At 100.0% G+C, this 10,794-nt stretch overlaps 3 protein-coding genes across 3 annotated transcripts; 2 read left to right on the forward strand and 1 right to left on the reverse strand.

Moving 5' to 3' along the window:
• Window positions 1-11: 11 nt before the first annotated feature.
• Window positions 12-1,211, forward strand: LOC121390845 (atherin-like; the record flags this gene model as incomplete). The annotated part of the gene is made up of 2 exons (XM_041522725.1): window positions 12-134; window positions 1,044-1,211. Coding segments are annotated over 2 exons (291 nt in total), but the record flags the coding sequence as incomplete, so codon positions are not given.
• Window positions 1,212-3,724: 2,513 nt separating this feature from the next.
• Window positions 3,725-4,718, reverse strand: LOC121390846 (spidroin-1-like; the record flags this gene model as incomplete). The annotated part of the gene is made up of 2 exons (XM_041522726.1): window positions 3,725-3,835; window positions 4,209-4,718. Coding segments are annotated over 2 exons (621 nt in total), but the record flags the coding sequence as incomplete, so codon positions are not given.
• A 15-nt stretch (window positions 4,719-4,733) lies between these two features.
• Window positions 4,734-10,782, forward strand: LOC121390847 (NADH-quinone oxidoreductase subunit I 2-like; the record flags this gene model as incomplete). Its single annotated transcript, XM_041522727.1, has 2 exons — window positions 4,734-4,817; window positions 10,510-10,782. Coding segments are annotated over 2 exons (357 nt in total), but the record flags the coding sequence as incomplete, so codon positions are not given.
• Between the last annotated feature and the right edge of the window lie 12 nt (window positions 10,783-10,794).

A 10,794-nucleotide genomic window follows, 5' to 3' on the forward strand; every position in this document is an offset into this window, starting at 1 on the left:
GCGCGCCGCGCGCGCCGACGCGCGCCCGCGCGCGCCGCGCCGCGCGCGCGCGCGCCGCCCGCGCGCGCGCGCGCGCGCCCCCGCCGCGCCGCCGCGCGCGCGCGCCGCCGCGCGCGCGCGCGCGCGCCGCGCCGGCCCGCGCGCGCGCGCCGCGCGCGCGCGCGCCGCGCGCCGCGCGCGCCGCGCCCCGCGCGCGCGCCGCCCGCCGCGCGCGCCGCCGCCGCGCGCGCGCGCGCGCGCGCGCCCCGCCCGCCGCGCCGCCGCGCCGCGCGCGCCCCGCGCGCGCGGCGCGCCGCGCGCCGCCGCCCGCGCCGCGCGCCGCCCGCGCGCCGCGCGCGCGCGCGCCCCCGCGCGCGCGCGCGCGCGCCGCGCGCGCGCGCGCGCGCGCGCGCGCGCCGCGCGCCCCCCGCCGCGCGCGCGCCGCCGCCCGCCGCGGCGCGCCGCGCGCCCCCCGCGCGCCGCGCGCGCGCGCCGCGCCCGCCGGCGGCGCCCGCCGCGCGCGCGCCCGCGGCGCCGCGCGCCGCGCGCGCGCGCGCGCGCGCGCCCGCGCGCCGCGCGCGCGCCGCGCCGCGCCGCGCCCCCCCCCCGCGCGCCGCCCGCGCGCGCGCCCCCGCCGCGCGCCGCGCCCCGCGCGCGCGCCGCGCGCCGGCGCGCGCGCGCGCGCGCGCCGCGCGCCCGCGGCCCCGCGCCGCCGCGCGCGCGCGCCCGCCCGCGCGCGGCGCCCGCGCGCGCGCGGCCGCCGCGCCCGCCCCGCGCCGCCGCGCGCGCCCCGCCCCGCCCGCGCGCGGCCGCGCCCGCCCGCGCCCGCCGCGCCGCCGCGCCGCCGCGGCGGCGGCGCGCCGCGCCGCCGCGCGCGCGCGCCGCGCGCGGCGCCCCGCCGCGCGCGCCGCGCGCGCGCGCGCCGCGCGCCCGCGCGCCCGCGCCGCCGCGCGCCCGCGCGCGCGCGCGGCGCGCCCGCGCGCGCCGCCCGCCGCCGCGCGCGCCCCGCCGCGCGCGCCGCGCCCGCGCCCCGCGCGCGCGCGCCCGGCGCGCGCCGCGCGCGCGCGCCCGCGCGCGCCGCGCGCCCCGCGCGCGCGCCCGCGGCCGCGCGCGCGCGCGCGCCGGCCCGCGCGCCGCGCGCCGCGCGCGCGCGCGCCCCCGCGCGCGCGCGCGCCCGCGCGCGCGCGCGCGCCGCCCCGGCGGCGCGCGCCCCGCCCGCCGCCGCCGCGCGCGCGCGCCCCGCCCCCGCGCCGCGCGCGCGCGCCGCGGCGCCGCGCCGCGCCGCCCCCGCCGCCGCCCGCGCGCGCGCGCGCGCGCCGCCGCGCGCGCCCCGCCGCGCCGCGCGCCGCGCCCGCGCGCGCGCCGCCGCGCCGCGCGCGCCGCCGCCGCGCGCGCGCGCGGCGCGCCGCGCGCGCGCCGCCGCCGCGCCCCGCGCGCGCGCGGCGCGCGCCGCCCCCGGCGCGCGCGCCGCGCCGCCGCGCCGCGCGCGCCGCCGCGCGCCGCGCGCGCGCCGCGCGCGCGCGCGCGCCCCGCCCGCCCCCCGCGCGCGCGGGGGCCGCCGCGCCCCCCCGGCGCGCGCCCGCGCGCGCGCGCGCGCGCGCCCGCGCGCCGCGCCGCCCGCGCGCCGCGCCCGCGCCGCGCGCCGCGCGCCGCGCGCCGCCGCGGCGCGGCGCGCGCGCGCGCGCCGCGGCGCGCGCGCGCCGCGCCCCCGCCGCGCGCGCCCGCGCGCGCCGCGCGCGCGCGCGCGCGCCGCGCCGCGCGCCGCGCGCGCGCGGCCGCGCGCGCGCGCGCGCGCCGCCGGCGCCGCCGCCCGCCGCCGCCCGCGCCGGCGCGCGCGCGCGCGCGCCGCGCGCGCGCGCCGCCCCGCGCCCCGCCGCCCGCCGCCGCCCCCGCGCGGGCGCGCCGCGCGCGGCGCGGCGCGCGCGCCGCGCGCCGCCGCCGCGCGCGCCGCGCGCGCCGCCCGCGCGCGCCCGCGCGCGCGCCGCGCCCGCCGCGCGCGCGCGGCGCCGCGCGCGCCGCGCCGCGCGCGCGCCGCGCGCCGCCCCGCCGCGCCCGCGCGCCGCGCGCGCGCCCGCCCCCGCGCGCGCGCGCGCGCGCCCCGCGCGCGCGGCGGCGGCGCGCGCCCCCCCGCGCGCGCGCCGCCGCCCGCCCGCGCCGCGGCCCCCCCCGCGCGCCCCGCCCGCGCGCGCCCCGCGCCGCGCGCGCCGCCCGCCGCGCCCCCGCGCGCGCGCCCCCCCCCCCGCCCGCCGCGCGCGCGCCCGCGCCGCGCGCGCGCGCCGCGCGCGCGCCGCGCCCGCCGCGCCCCCCGCGCCCGCGCGCGCGCGCCCGCGCCGCGCCCGCCCGCGCGCCCCCGCGCGCCGCGCGCGCGCCGCGCCGCGCCGCGCGCGCCGCGCGCGCCGCGCCCGCCCCCGCGCGCGCGCGCGCGCCCGCGCGCCGCGCGCGCCGCCGCGCCGCCCCCCGCGCGCGCCGCCGCGCGCGCGCGCCCGCCCCGCGCGCGCGCGCCGCGCCGCGCGCGCCGCGCCGCGCGCGCCGCGCGGCGCCCGCGCCGCCCGCCGCGCGCGCGCGCGCGCGCGCGCGGCGCGCGCGCCGCCGGCCGCGCGCCCCGCGCGCCGCCCCGCGCGCCCGCCGCGCGCGCGCGCCCCCGCGCCGCCGCGCCGCGCGCCCGCGCGCGGCCCCCCGCGCGCCGCCCGCGCGCCGCGCCCGCGCCGCCCGCCGCCGCCGCGCCCCCGCGCGCCCGCGCCGCCCGCGCCCGCGCCCCCCGCGCCCGCGCCGCGCCGCGCGCGCGCGCCCCGCGCGCCGCGCGCGCCGCGCGCGCCCCGCGCCCCGCGCCGCGCGCGCGCGCCGCGCGCGCGCGCGCGCCGCGCCGCGCGCGCGCGCCGCCGCGCGCGCGCCCCCCGCGCGCGCGCGCCGCCGCGCGCCCGCGCGCGCCCCGCGCGCGCGCGCGCGCGCGCCGCCGCGCCGCCGCGCCCGCCGCCCGCGCGCCGCGCCCCCCGCCGGGCCGCGCGCGGCCCCCGCCCCGCGCGGCGCCGCCGCCGCCGCCCGCGCCGCCGCGCGCGCGCCCCCCGCGCGCGCGCGCGCGCGCCGCGCCGCGCCCGCCCGCGCGCGGCGCGCCCGCGCCCGCGCGCCGCCGCGCGCGCCGCGCGCGCGCCGCCCGCCCGCGCGCCCCCCGCCGCGCGCCCCGCCGCGCGCGCGCCCGCGCGCGCCCCGCGCGCCGCGCGCGCGCGCGCGCGCCGCCCCGCGGCCGCCGCGCGCCGGCGCGCGCGCGCCGCGCGCGCGCGGCGCGCGCGCGCGCCCCGCGCCGCGGCCCCGCGCGCGCGCCGCGCGCGCGCCGCCGCCGCCGCCGCGCCCGCGCGCGCGCCGGCGCCCCCCGCGCCGCCGCCGCGCGCCGCGGCCGGCGCCGCGCCCGCGCGCGCGCGCGCGCGCGCCGCCCCCGCCGCGCGCGCCCGCGCCCCGCGCCGCCCCCGCGCCCCCGCGCGCCGCCCCGCCGCCCGCGCCGCGCCGCGCCCCGCGGCGCGCGCGCCGCGCGCCCGCCGCGCCCGCCCCCGCGCCGCGCGCCCGCGCGCGCGCGCGCCGCGCGCGCGCCCCGCGCCGCGCCGCCCGCGCGCCGCGCCCGCCCGCCGCCGCGCCCGCCGCCCGCGCCGCGCGCGCCGCCGCGCCCGCCCGCGCGCGCGCCGCCGCGCGCCCCCGCCCCCCGCGCGCCCCGCCCCGCCCCGCGCCCGCCGCGCCCGCCCCGCGCCCCGCGCGCGCGCCGCGGCCGCCCCGCGCCGCCGCCCCGCCCGCCCCCCCCCGGGCGGCCCCCGCGCCCGCGCGCCCCGCCGCGCGCCGCCCGCGCCGCCCGCCCGCCGCCCGCGCCGCGCGCCGCGCGCGCGCGCGCGCGCGCCCCGCGCCGCCGGCCCGCCGCCGCGCCCGCCGCCCGCGCGCCGCGCGCGCGCCCGCGCGCCGCCGCGCCCGCGCGCGCCGCGCCGCGCCGCCGCGCCGCGCCGCGCGCGCGCCGCGCGCCGCGCCCCCCCCCCCGCCCCGCGCGCGCCGCGCGCGCGGCGCGCGCGCCCCCGCCCCGCGCGCGGCGCCGCCGCGGCGCCCGCCGCGCGCGGCCGCCCGCCGCGCCGCGCCGCGCGCGCGCGCCGCCGCGCCGCGCGCGCCCGCCCCGCGCGCCGCGCGCCGCGCGCCCCGCGCGCGCGCCCCCGCCCCCCGCCGCGCCCGCGCGCGCCCGCGCGCGCGCGCGCCCCCGCCCGCGCCGCGCGCGCGCCCGCGCCCGCCGCGCGCGCCGCGCCGCGCGCGCCGCGCCGCCGCCGCGCCGCCGCGCGCCCCGCGCGCGCCGCGCCGCGCGCCGCGGGGGCGCGGGCCCCCCCCGCGCGCCCCCGCCGCGCGCCGCGCCGCCGCCGCGCGGCGCGCCCCCCGCGCGCGCCCGCGCCCGCGCCGCCGCGCCCGCGCGCCCCGCGCCCCCCGCCGCCGCCCGCGCGCCCGCGCGCCGCGCGCCGCGCCGCGCGCGCGCCCGCGCCGCCGCGCCGCCGCGCGCGCCCCCGCGCGCGCCGCGGCGCGCGCGCGCGCGCGGCGCGCGCGCGCGCGCCGCCCGCGCGCCGCCCGCGCGCGCCCCGCGCGCGCGCGGCGCCGCGCGCGCCGCGCCGCGCGCGCGCCGCGCGCGCCGCCGCCCCGCGCGCGCCCGCGCGCCCCCCCCCCCCGCCGCGCGCGCGCGCCGCGCCCCGCGCCGCCGCGCGCGCGCCGCGCGCCGCGCCGCGCCGCGCGGCGCGCGCGCGCGCGCCCGCCGGCGCCCGCGCGCGCGCGCGCGCGCCGCCGCGCGCGCCGCCGCGCCGCCGCCCCGCGCGCGCCGCCGCCCGCGCGCCCGCGCGGCCGCGCGCGCCGCGCGCGCGCCGGCCGCCCCCCCCCCGCGCGCGCCCCGCCCGCGCCGCCCGGCGCGCGCCGCCGCGCCGCGCCGCGCGCGCGCGCGCGCGCCCCGGCCGCGCGCCGCGCCGCCCCCCCCGCGCGCGCGCGCGCGCGCGCGCGCCGCGCGCGCCGCGCGCGCGCGCGCGCGCGCCCGCGCGCGCGCGCGCGCCGCGCGCGCCGCGCGCGCCCGCCCCGCGCGCGCGCGCGCCGCGGCCCGCGCCGCGCGCGCGCCGCGCGCGCCGCGCGCGCGCCCGCGCGCGCCGCCGCCGCGCGCCCGCGCGCGCGCGCGCCCGCCGCGGCGCCGCGCCCGCGCCCGCGCGCCCGCGCCCCGCCGCGCGCGCGCGCCGCGCCCCCCCCCGCGCCCCGCCCGCGCCGCCGCCGCGCCCGCCGCCCGCGCGCGCGCGCGCGCGCGCCCCCGCGCGCCGCGCGCGCGCCCGCGCCGCCCCCCCGCGCCCCGCGCGCGCGCCCCGCGCGCGCGCGCGCCCCCGCGCGCGCCGCGCGCCGCGCGCGCGCGCCCGCGCCGCGCGCCGCCGCGGCGCCCGCCCCGCGCGCGCGGGCGCGCGCGCCCCGCGCGGGCCCCCGCCGCGCCCCCCCCGCCCCCGCGCCGCGCGCCGCCGCGCCGCGCGCGCGCGCGCCGCGCCGCGCGCGCGCGCGCGCCGCGCGCGCGCCCGCCGCCGCGCGCGCGGCGCGCGCGCGCGCCGCCGCGCGCCCGCCGCCGCGCCCCCGCGCGCGCCCGCCCCCCCGCCGCGCCCGCGCGCCCGCGCGCGCGCGCGCGCGCGCCGCGCGCCGCGCCGCGCGCCCCCGCGCCCGCCCGGCGCGCGGCCGCGCGCGCGGCCGCGCGCGCCGCGCCGCGCGCGCCCGCGCCCCGCGCGCGCCGCGCGCGCGCGCCGCGCGCGCCGCGCCGCGCGCGCGCCGCGGCCGCGCGCGCCCGCCCCCCCGCCCCCGCCGCCGCGCCCCCGCGCGCCCCCCCGCGCGCCCCGCCGCGCCGCGCCGCCCGCGCGCGCGCCGCGCCCCGCGCCGCCGCGGCGCCCCGCGCCCGCGCCGCCGCCGCGCCCGCGCCGCCCCGCCGCGCGCGCGCCGCCGCGCGCGCCGCGCCCGCGCCGCCCGCGCGCGCCCGGCCGCGGCCCCCGCCCGCGCCCCCGGGCCCGCCCCGCGCGCCGCGCGCGCGCGCGCGCGCCGGCCGCCGCCGCCCCGCCGCCGCCCGCGCGCCGCGCCCGCCGCGCCCGCCCGCCCCGCGCGCGCCGCGCGCCGCGCCGCCGCCGCCCCGCCGCGCGCCGCGCCCCCGCCCCCCCCGCCCGCCGCGCGCGCGCGCGCGCCGCGCGCGCGCCCGCCCGCGCCCGCCGCGCCGCGCGCGCGCGCGCGCGCGCCCCCCGCGCGCCGCGCCCCGCCCGCGCGCGCGCGCGCGCGCCGCGCCCCCGCCCCGCCCGCGCGCCGCGCCCGGCGCCGCCCCGCCGCGCGCCGCCGCGCGCGCGCCCGCGCCCCGCGCCGCGCGCCGCCCCGCGCCCCCGCCCCGCGCCCCGCGCCGCCCGCGCGCGCGCGCGCCGCGCCGCCCCCCGCCGCGCCGCGCGCCCCCGCGGCGCGCGCCGCCGCGCGCGCGCGCCGCGCGCGCCCCCGCCCGCCCCCCCCGCCCGCGCGCCCCCCCGCCGCGCCGCCGCCCCGCCCGGCCGCCGCCCGCGCCCGCGCGCCCCCCGCGCGCGCGGCCCCCGCCGCCCGCCCCGCGCCCCCCCGCGCCCGCGCCGCCCGCGGGCCGCCCCGCGCGCCGCGCGCGCGCCCCGCGCGCGCGCGCCGCGCCCGCGCGCCGCGCGCGCGCGGCCGCGCCGCGCGCGCGCGCGCGCGCCGCCCGCGCGCGCGCGCGCCCGCGCGCCGCCGCCCGCCGCGCGCCGCGCGCCCGCGCCGCGCCGCGCGCCGCGCCCGCGCGCGGCCCGCGGCGGCCGCCCCGCGCGCGCCGCGCGCGCCGCCGCCCGCGCCCGCCCCCGCGCCGCGCCCGGCGCCCGCGCGCGCGCGCCCGCGCCCCCGCCGCGCGCGCGGCGCGCCGCGCGCCGGCCCGCCGCGCCGCGCGCGCCCGCGCCGCGCGCCCGCCGCGCCCCGCGCGCGGCGCCGGCCGCCCCCGCCCGCCGCCGCGCCGCGCGCGCCGCCGCCCGGCCGCCGCCGCCCCGCCCCCGCGCCCGCGCGCCGCGCGCGCGCGCGCGCGCGCGCGCCCCGCCCCGCGCGCGCGCGCGCCGCCCCGCGCGCCGCGCCCGCGCCGCGCGCCGCGCGCCGCGCGCCGCCCGCCGCCCCCGCGCCCGCCCGCGCGCGCGGCGCGCGGCCCCGCCGCGCGCCCCCGCCGCCGCGCGCCCGCCCGCCCCGCGCGCGCGCGCGCGCGCCGCGGCGCCGGCCGCCGCGCCGCGCGCCGCGCGCCCGCGCGCCCGCGGCCGCGCCCCGCGCCGCGCCGCGCGCGCCGCGCCCGCGCGCCGCGCCGCGCGCGCGCGCCCGCGCGCGCCGCCGCGCGCGCCGCGCGCGCGCGCGCGCGCGCCCCGCGCGCGCCGCGCCGCGCCCCGCGCGCCCGCGCGCGCCGCGCCGCGCCGCCGCGCCCCGCCGCCCGCGCCGCGCGCGCCCGCCGCGCGCGCCCGCCGCGCGCGCCGCGCGCGCGGCGCGCGCCGCCCGGCGCGCGCGCCGCGCCGCGCGCGCCCCCGCGCGCGCGCCGCCCGCGCGCGCGCGCGCCGCCGCGCGCGGCCGCGCCCCCCGCGCCCCGCGCCCGCCGCGCGGCGCGGGCCGCCCGCCGCGCGCGCGCCCCGCCCCCGCCCCCCGCGCCGCGCCGCCGCGCCCCGCGCGCGCCGCGGCCGCGCGCGCGCGCGCGCCGGCCGCCGCGCCGCGCCCGCCGCGCGCCGCGCCGCCCGCGCCGCGCCGCGCGCGCGCGCGCGCGCGCCGGCGGCGCGCCCGCCCCGCCGCCCGCGCGCCCGCGCCGCGCGCCGCCGCGCGCGCCGCCCGCGCGCGCGCGCGCGCGCGCGGCGCGCGCCGCCCGCCCCCCGCGCGCCGCGCGCCCCGCGCGCCGCGCGCCGCGGCGCGCGCGCGCGCCGCGCCGCGCCGCCCCGCCGCGCCGCCGCGCGCCGCGCGCCGCGCCCGCGCCGCGCGCGCGCGCCCCCGCGCCCGCCCCGCGCCCGCGCGCGCGCCGCGCGCGCGCCGCCGCGCGCGCGCGCCCCGCCCCGCGCCGCGCGCGCGGCGCGCCGCGCGCCGCGCGCGCGGCCGCGCCCGCCCCGCGCGCCGCGCGCGCGCGCGCCGGCCCCGCGCGCGCCGCCGGCCGCGCGCCGCGCGCGCGCGCGCCCCGCGCGGCCGCGCCGCGCGCGCGCGCCCGCCGGCGCGCCCCGCCGCGCGCGCGCCGCGCGCGCCGCCCCCCGCCGCGCCGCCGCGCGCCGCGCCGCCGCGCGCCCGCGCCGCGCCCGCGCGCCGCGCGCGCGCGGCGCCCGCCCCGCCCGCGCGCGCCCGCCGCCCCCGCGGCCCCCCGCGCGCGGCGCGGCCGCGCGCCCGCGCGCGCCCCGCGCGCCGCCCCGCCGCGCCGCGCGCCCCCGCCGCGCGGCGCGCGCGCGCCCGCCCGCGCGCGCCGCCGCGCGCGCGCGCGCCGCGCCCGCGCGCCGCGCGCCCCGCGCCCGGCGCGCGCGCGCGCGCCGCGCGCGCGCGCGGCGCGCGCGCGCGCGCCCGCCCGCGCGCCGCCCGCGCGCCGCCGCGCGCCCCGCCGCGCGCGCGCGCCCCGCGCGCCGCGGCGCCGCGCCGCGCGCGCGCCGCCGCGCGCCCCCCCGCCCCGCGCGGCGCCGCGCCCCGCCGCCGCGCCGCGCGCGCCCGGCCGGCCGCGCGCCCCGCCCCCCGCCGCGCCGCCGCCGCGCCGCGCGCGCGCGCCGCCCGCGCGCGCGCGCCGCCCGCCCGCGCGCCGGCCGCGCGCGCCGCCGCCGCGCCCGCCCGCCGCGCCGGCGCCCCGCGCCCCGCGGCGCCGCCCGCGCGCCCCCGCGCGCGCCCGCGCCGCCGCCGCGCGCGCGCGGCGCGCCGCGCGCCGCGGCGCGCGCCGCGCGCGCGCCCGCCCGCCGCGCGCCGCGCGCCGCCGCGCCGCCCGGCGCCGCCGCGCGCGGCCGCGCGCCGCGCGCGCGCGCCGCCCGCCGCCCGCCGCGCGCGCCGCGCCGCGCGCCCCCCGCGCCCGCGCCGCGCGCCGCGCGCGCCCGCGCGCGCCCGCGCGCGCCGCCGCGCCCGCGCCCCGCGCCCGCGCCGCGCCCGCGCCGCGCGCCGCCCGCGCGCGCCGCCCGCGCCCGCGCCCGCGGCGCGCGCGCGCCCCCGCGCCCGCGGCGCGCGCCGCCCCCCCGCGCGCCGCGCGCCCCCGCGCGCGCCGCGCGCCGCGCGCGCGCCCCCCCGCCGGCGCGCGCGCGCGCGCGCGCGGCCGCGCGCGCGCCGCCGCGCGCGCGCCGCGCGCGCGCGCGCGCGCGCCGCGCCCGCGCCGCGCGCGCGCGCGCGCGCCGCCGCCGCCCGCCCGCGCGGCGCCCGCGCCCGGCCGCGCCGCGCGCGCCGCGCCGCCGCGCGCCGCGGCGCGCGGCCCGCCCGCGCCGCGCCCCCCCGCCGCGCGCGCCCGCGCCCGCGCGCCCCCCCGCGCCCCGCCGCCCCGCGCGCCGCGCCCCGCGCGCCGCGCGCCGCGCGCCGCGCGCCGCCCGCCCGCCCCGCGCCGCGCGCCCGCGCGCGCCGCCCGCCCGCCGCCGCGCCCCGCCGCCCGCGCGCCCCGCGCGCGCCGCGCCGCGCCGCCGCGCGCGCGCGCCGCCGCGCGCGCGCGCCCGCGCCCGCGCGCGCCCCCGCGCCCGCCGCGCCCGCGCGCGCGCGCCCCCGCGCCCCCGCGCGCCGCGCGCGCGCCCGCGCCGCGCCCGCGCGCGCGCCCCGCGCGCGCCGCGCGCGCCCGCGCCGGCGCCCGCGCGCGCCCGCCCCGCCGCGCGGCGCGCGCGCGCGCCGCGCCCCGCGCGCGCGCGCCGCGCCCCGCGCCCGCCGCGCGCGCCCGCCGCCCCGCCGCGCCCGCGCGCCGCGCGCGCCCCGCGCGCGCCGCGCCCCGCGCCGCGCGCGCGCGCCCCCGCGCCCGCGCGCGCGCCCCGCGCCCGCGCCGCCGCGCGCGCGCGCGCGCCGCGCCGCCGCCGCGCGCGCGCGCCGCGCGCGCGCGCCCGCGCGCGCGCGCCCGCCGCGCCCGCGCCGCCCGCGCCGCGCCGCGCGCCCCCGCCGCGCGCCGGCGCGCGCCGCCGGCGCGCCCGCGCGCCGCGCGCGCGCCGCCGCGCGCCCGCCGCGCGCCCGCGCCGCCGAGCCCGCCCGCGCCCCGCGCCGCCCGCCGCGCGCGCGCCCGCCCGCCCCGCCGCGCGCGCGCGCCCGCCGACCGCGCCCGCGCGCGCCCCGCCGCGCGCGGGCCGCGCCGCCCGCCGCGCCCGCGCCCGCCGCCGCGCGCGCGCGCGCGCGCCGCGCGCGCCGCGCGCGCGCCCCGCGCCGGCGCGCCGCGCGCGCGCGCGCCGCCCCGCGCGCCCCCGCGCCGCGCGCGCCGCCGCCGCGCGCGCGCCCCGCGCGCGCCGCGCGCCCGCGGCCCGCGCGCGCCCCGCCCGGCGCGCCGCGCCGCCCGCGCGCCGCCGCGCCGCGGCGCCGCGCCCGCCGCCGCGCCGCGCGCGCGCGCCGCGCGCCGCCGCGCGCGCGCGCGCCGCGCGCGCGCGCCCGCGCCGCGCCCGCGCCGCCGCGCGCGCGCCGCGCGCGGCGCCGCCGCCGCGGCCGCCCGCGCGCGCGCGCGCCGCGCCGCGCGCCGCCGCGGCCGCCCCGCCCCCCGCCGCCGCGCCCGCGCCCGGCCGCCCGCGCGCCGCCGCCGCGCGCGCGGCCGCCGCGCCCGCGCGCCGCGCGCGCGCGGCCGGCGCGCCGCGCGCGCCCGCGCGGCGCCCGCGCCGCGCGCCGGCGCGCGCGCGC

This window comes from Gigantopelta aegis, unplaced genomic scaffold, assembly GCF_016097555.1.
Source record: "Gigantopelta aegis isolate Gae_Host unplaced genomic scaffold, Gae_host_genome ctg10079_pilon_pilon, whole genome shotgun sequence".
Taxonomy (NCBI): Eukaryota; Metazoa; Mollusca; class Gastropoda; order Neomphalida; family Peltospiridae; genus Gigantopelta; species Gigantopelta aegis.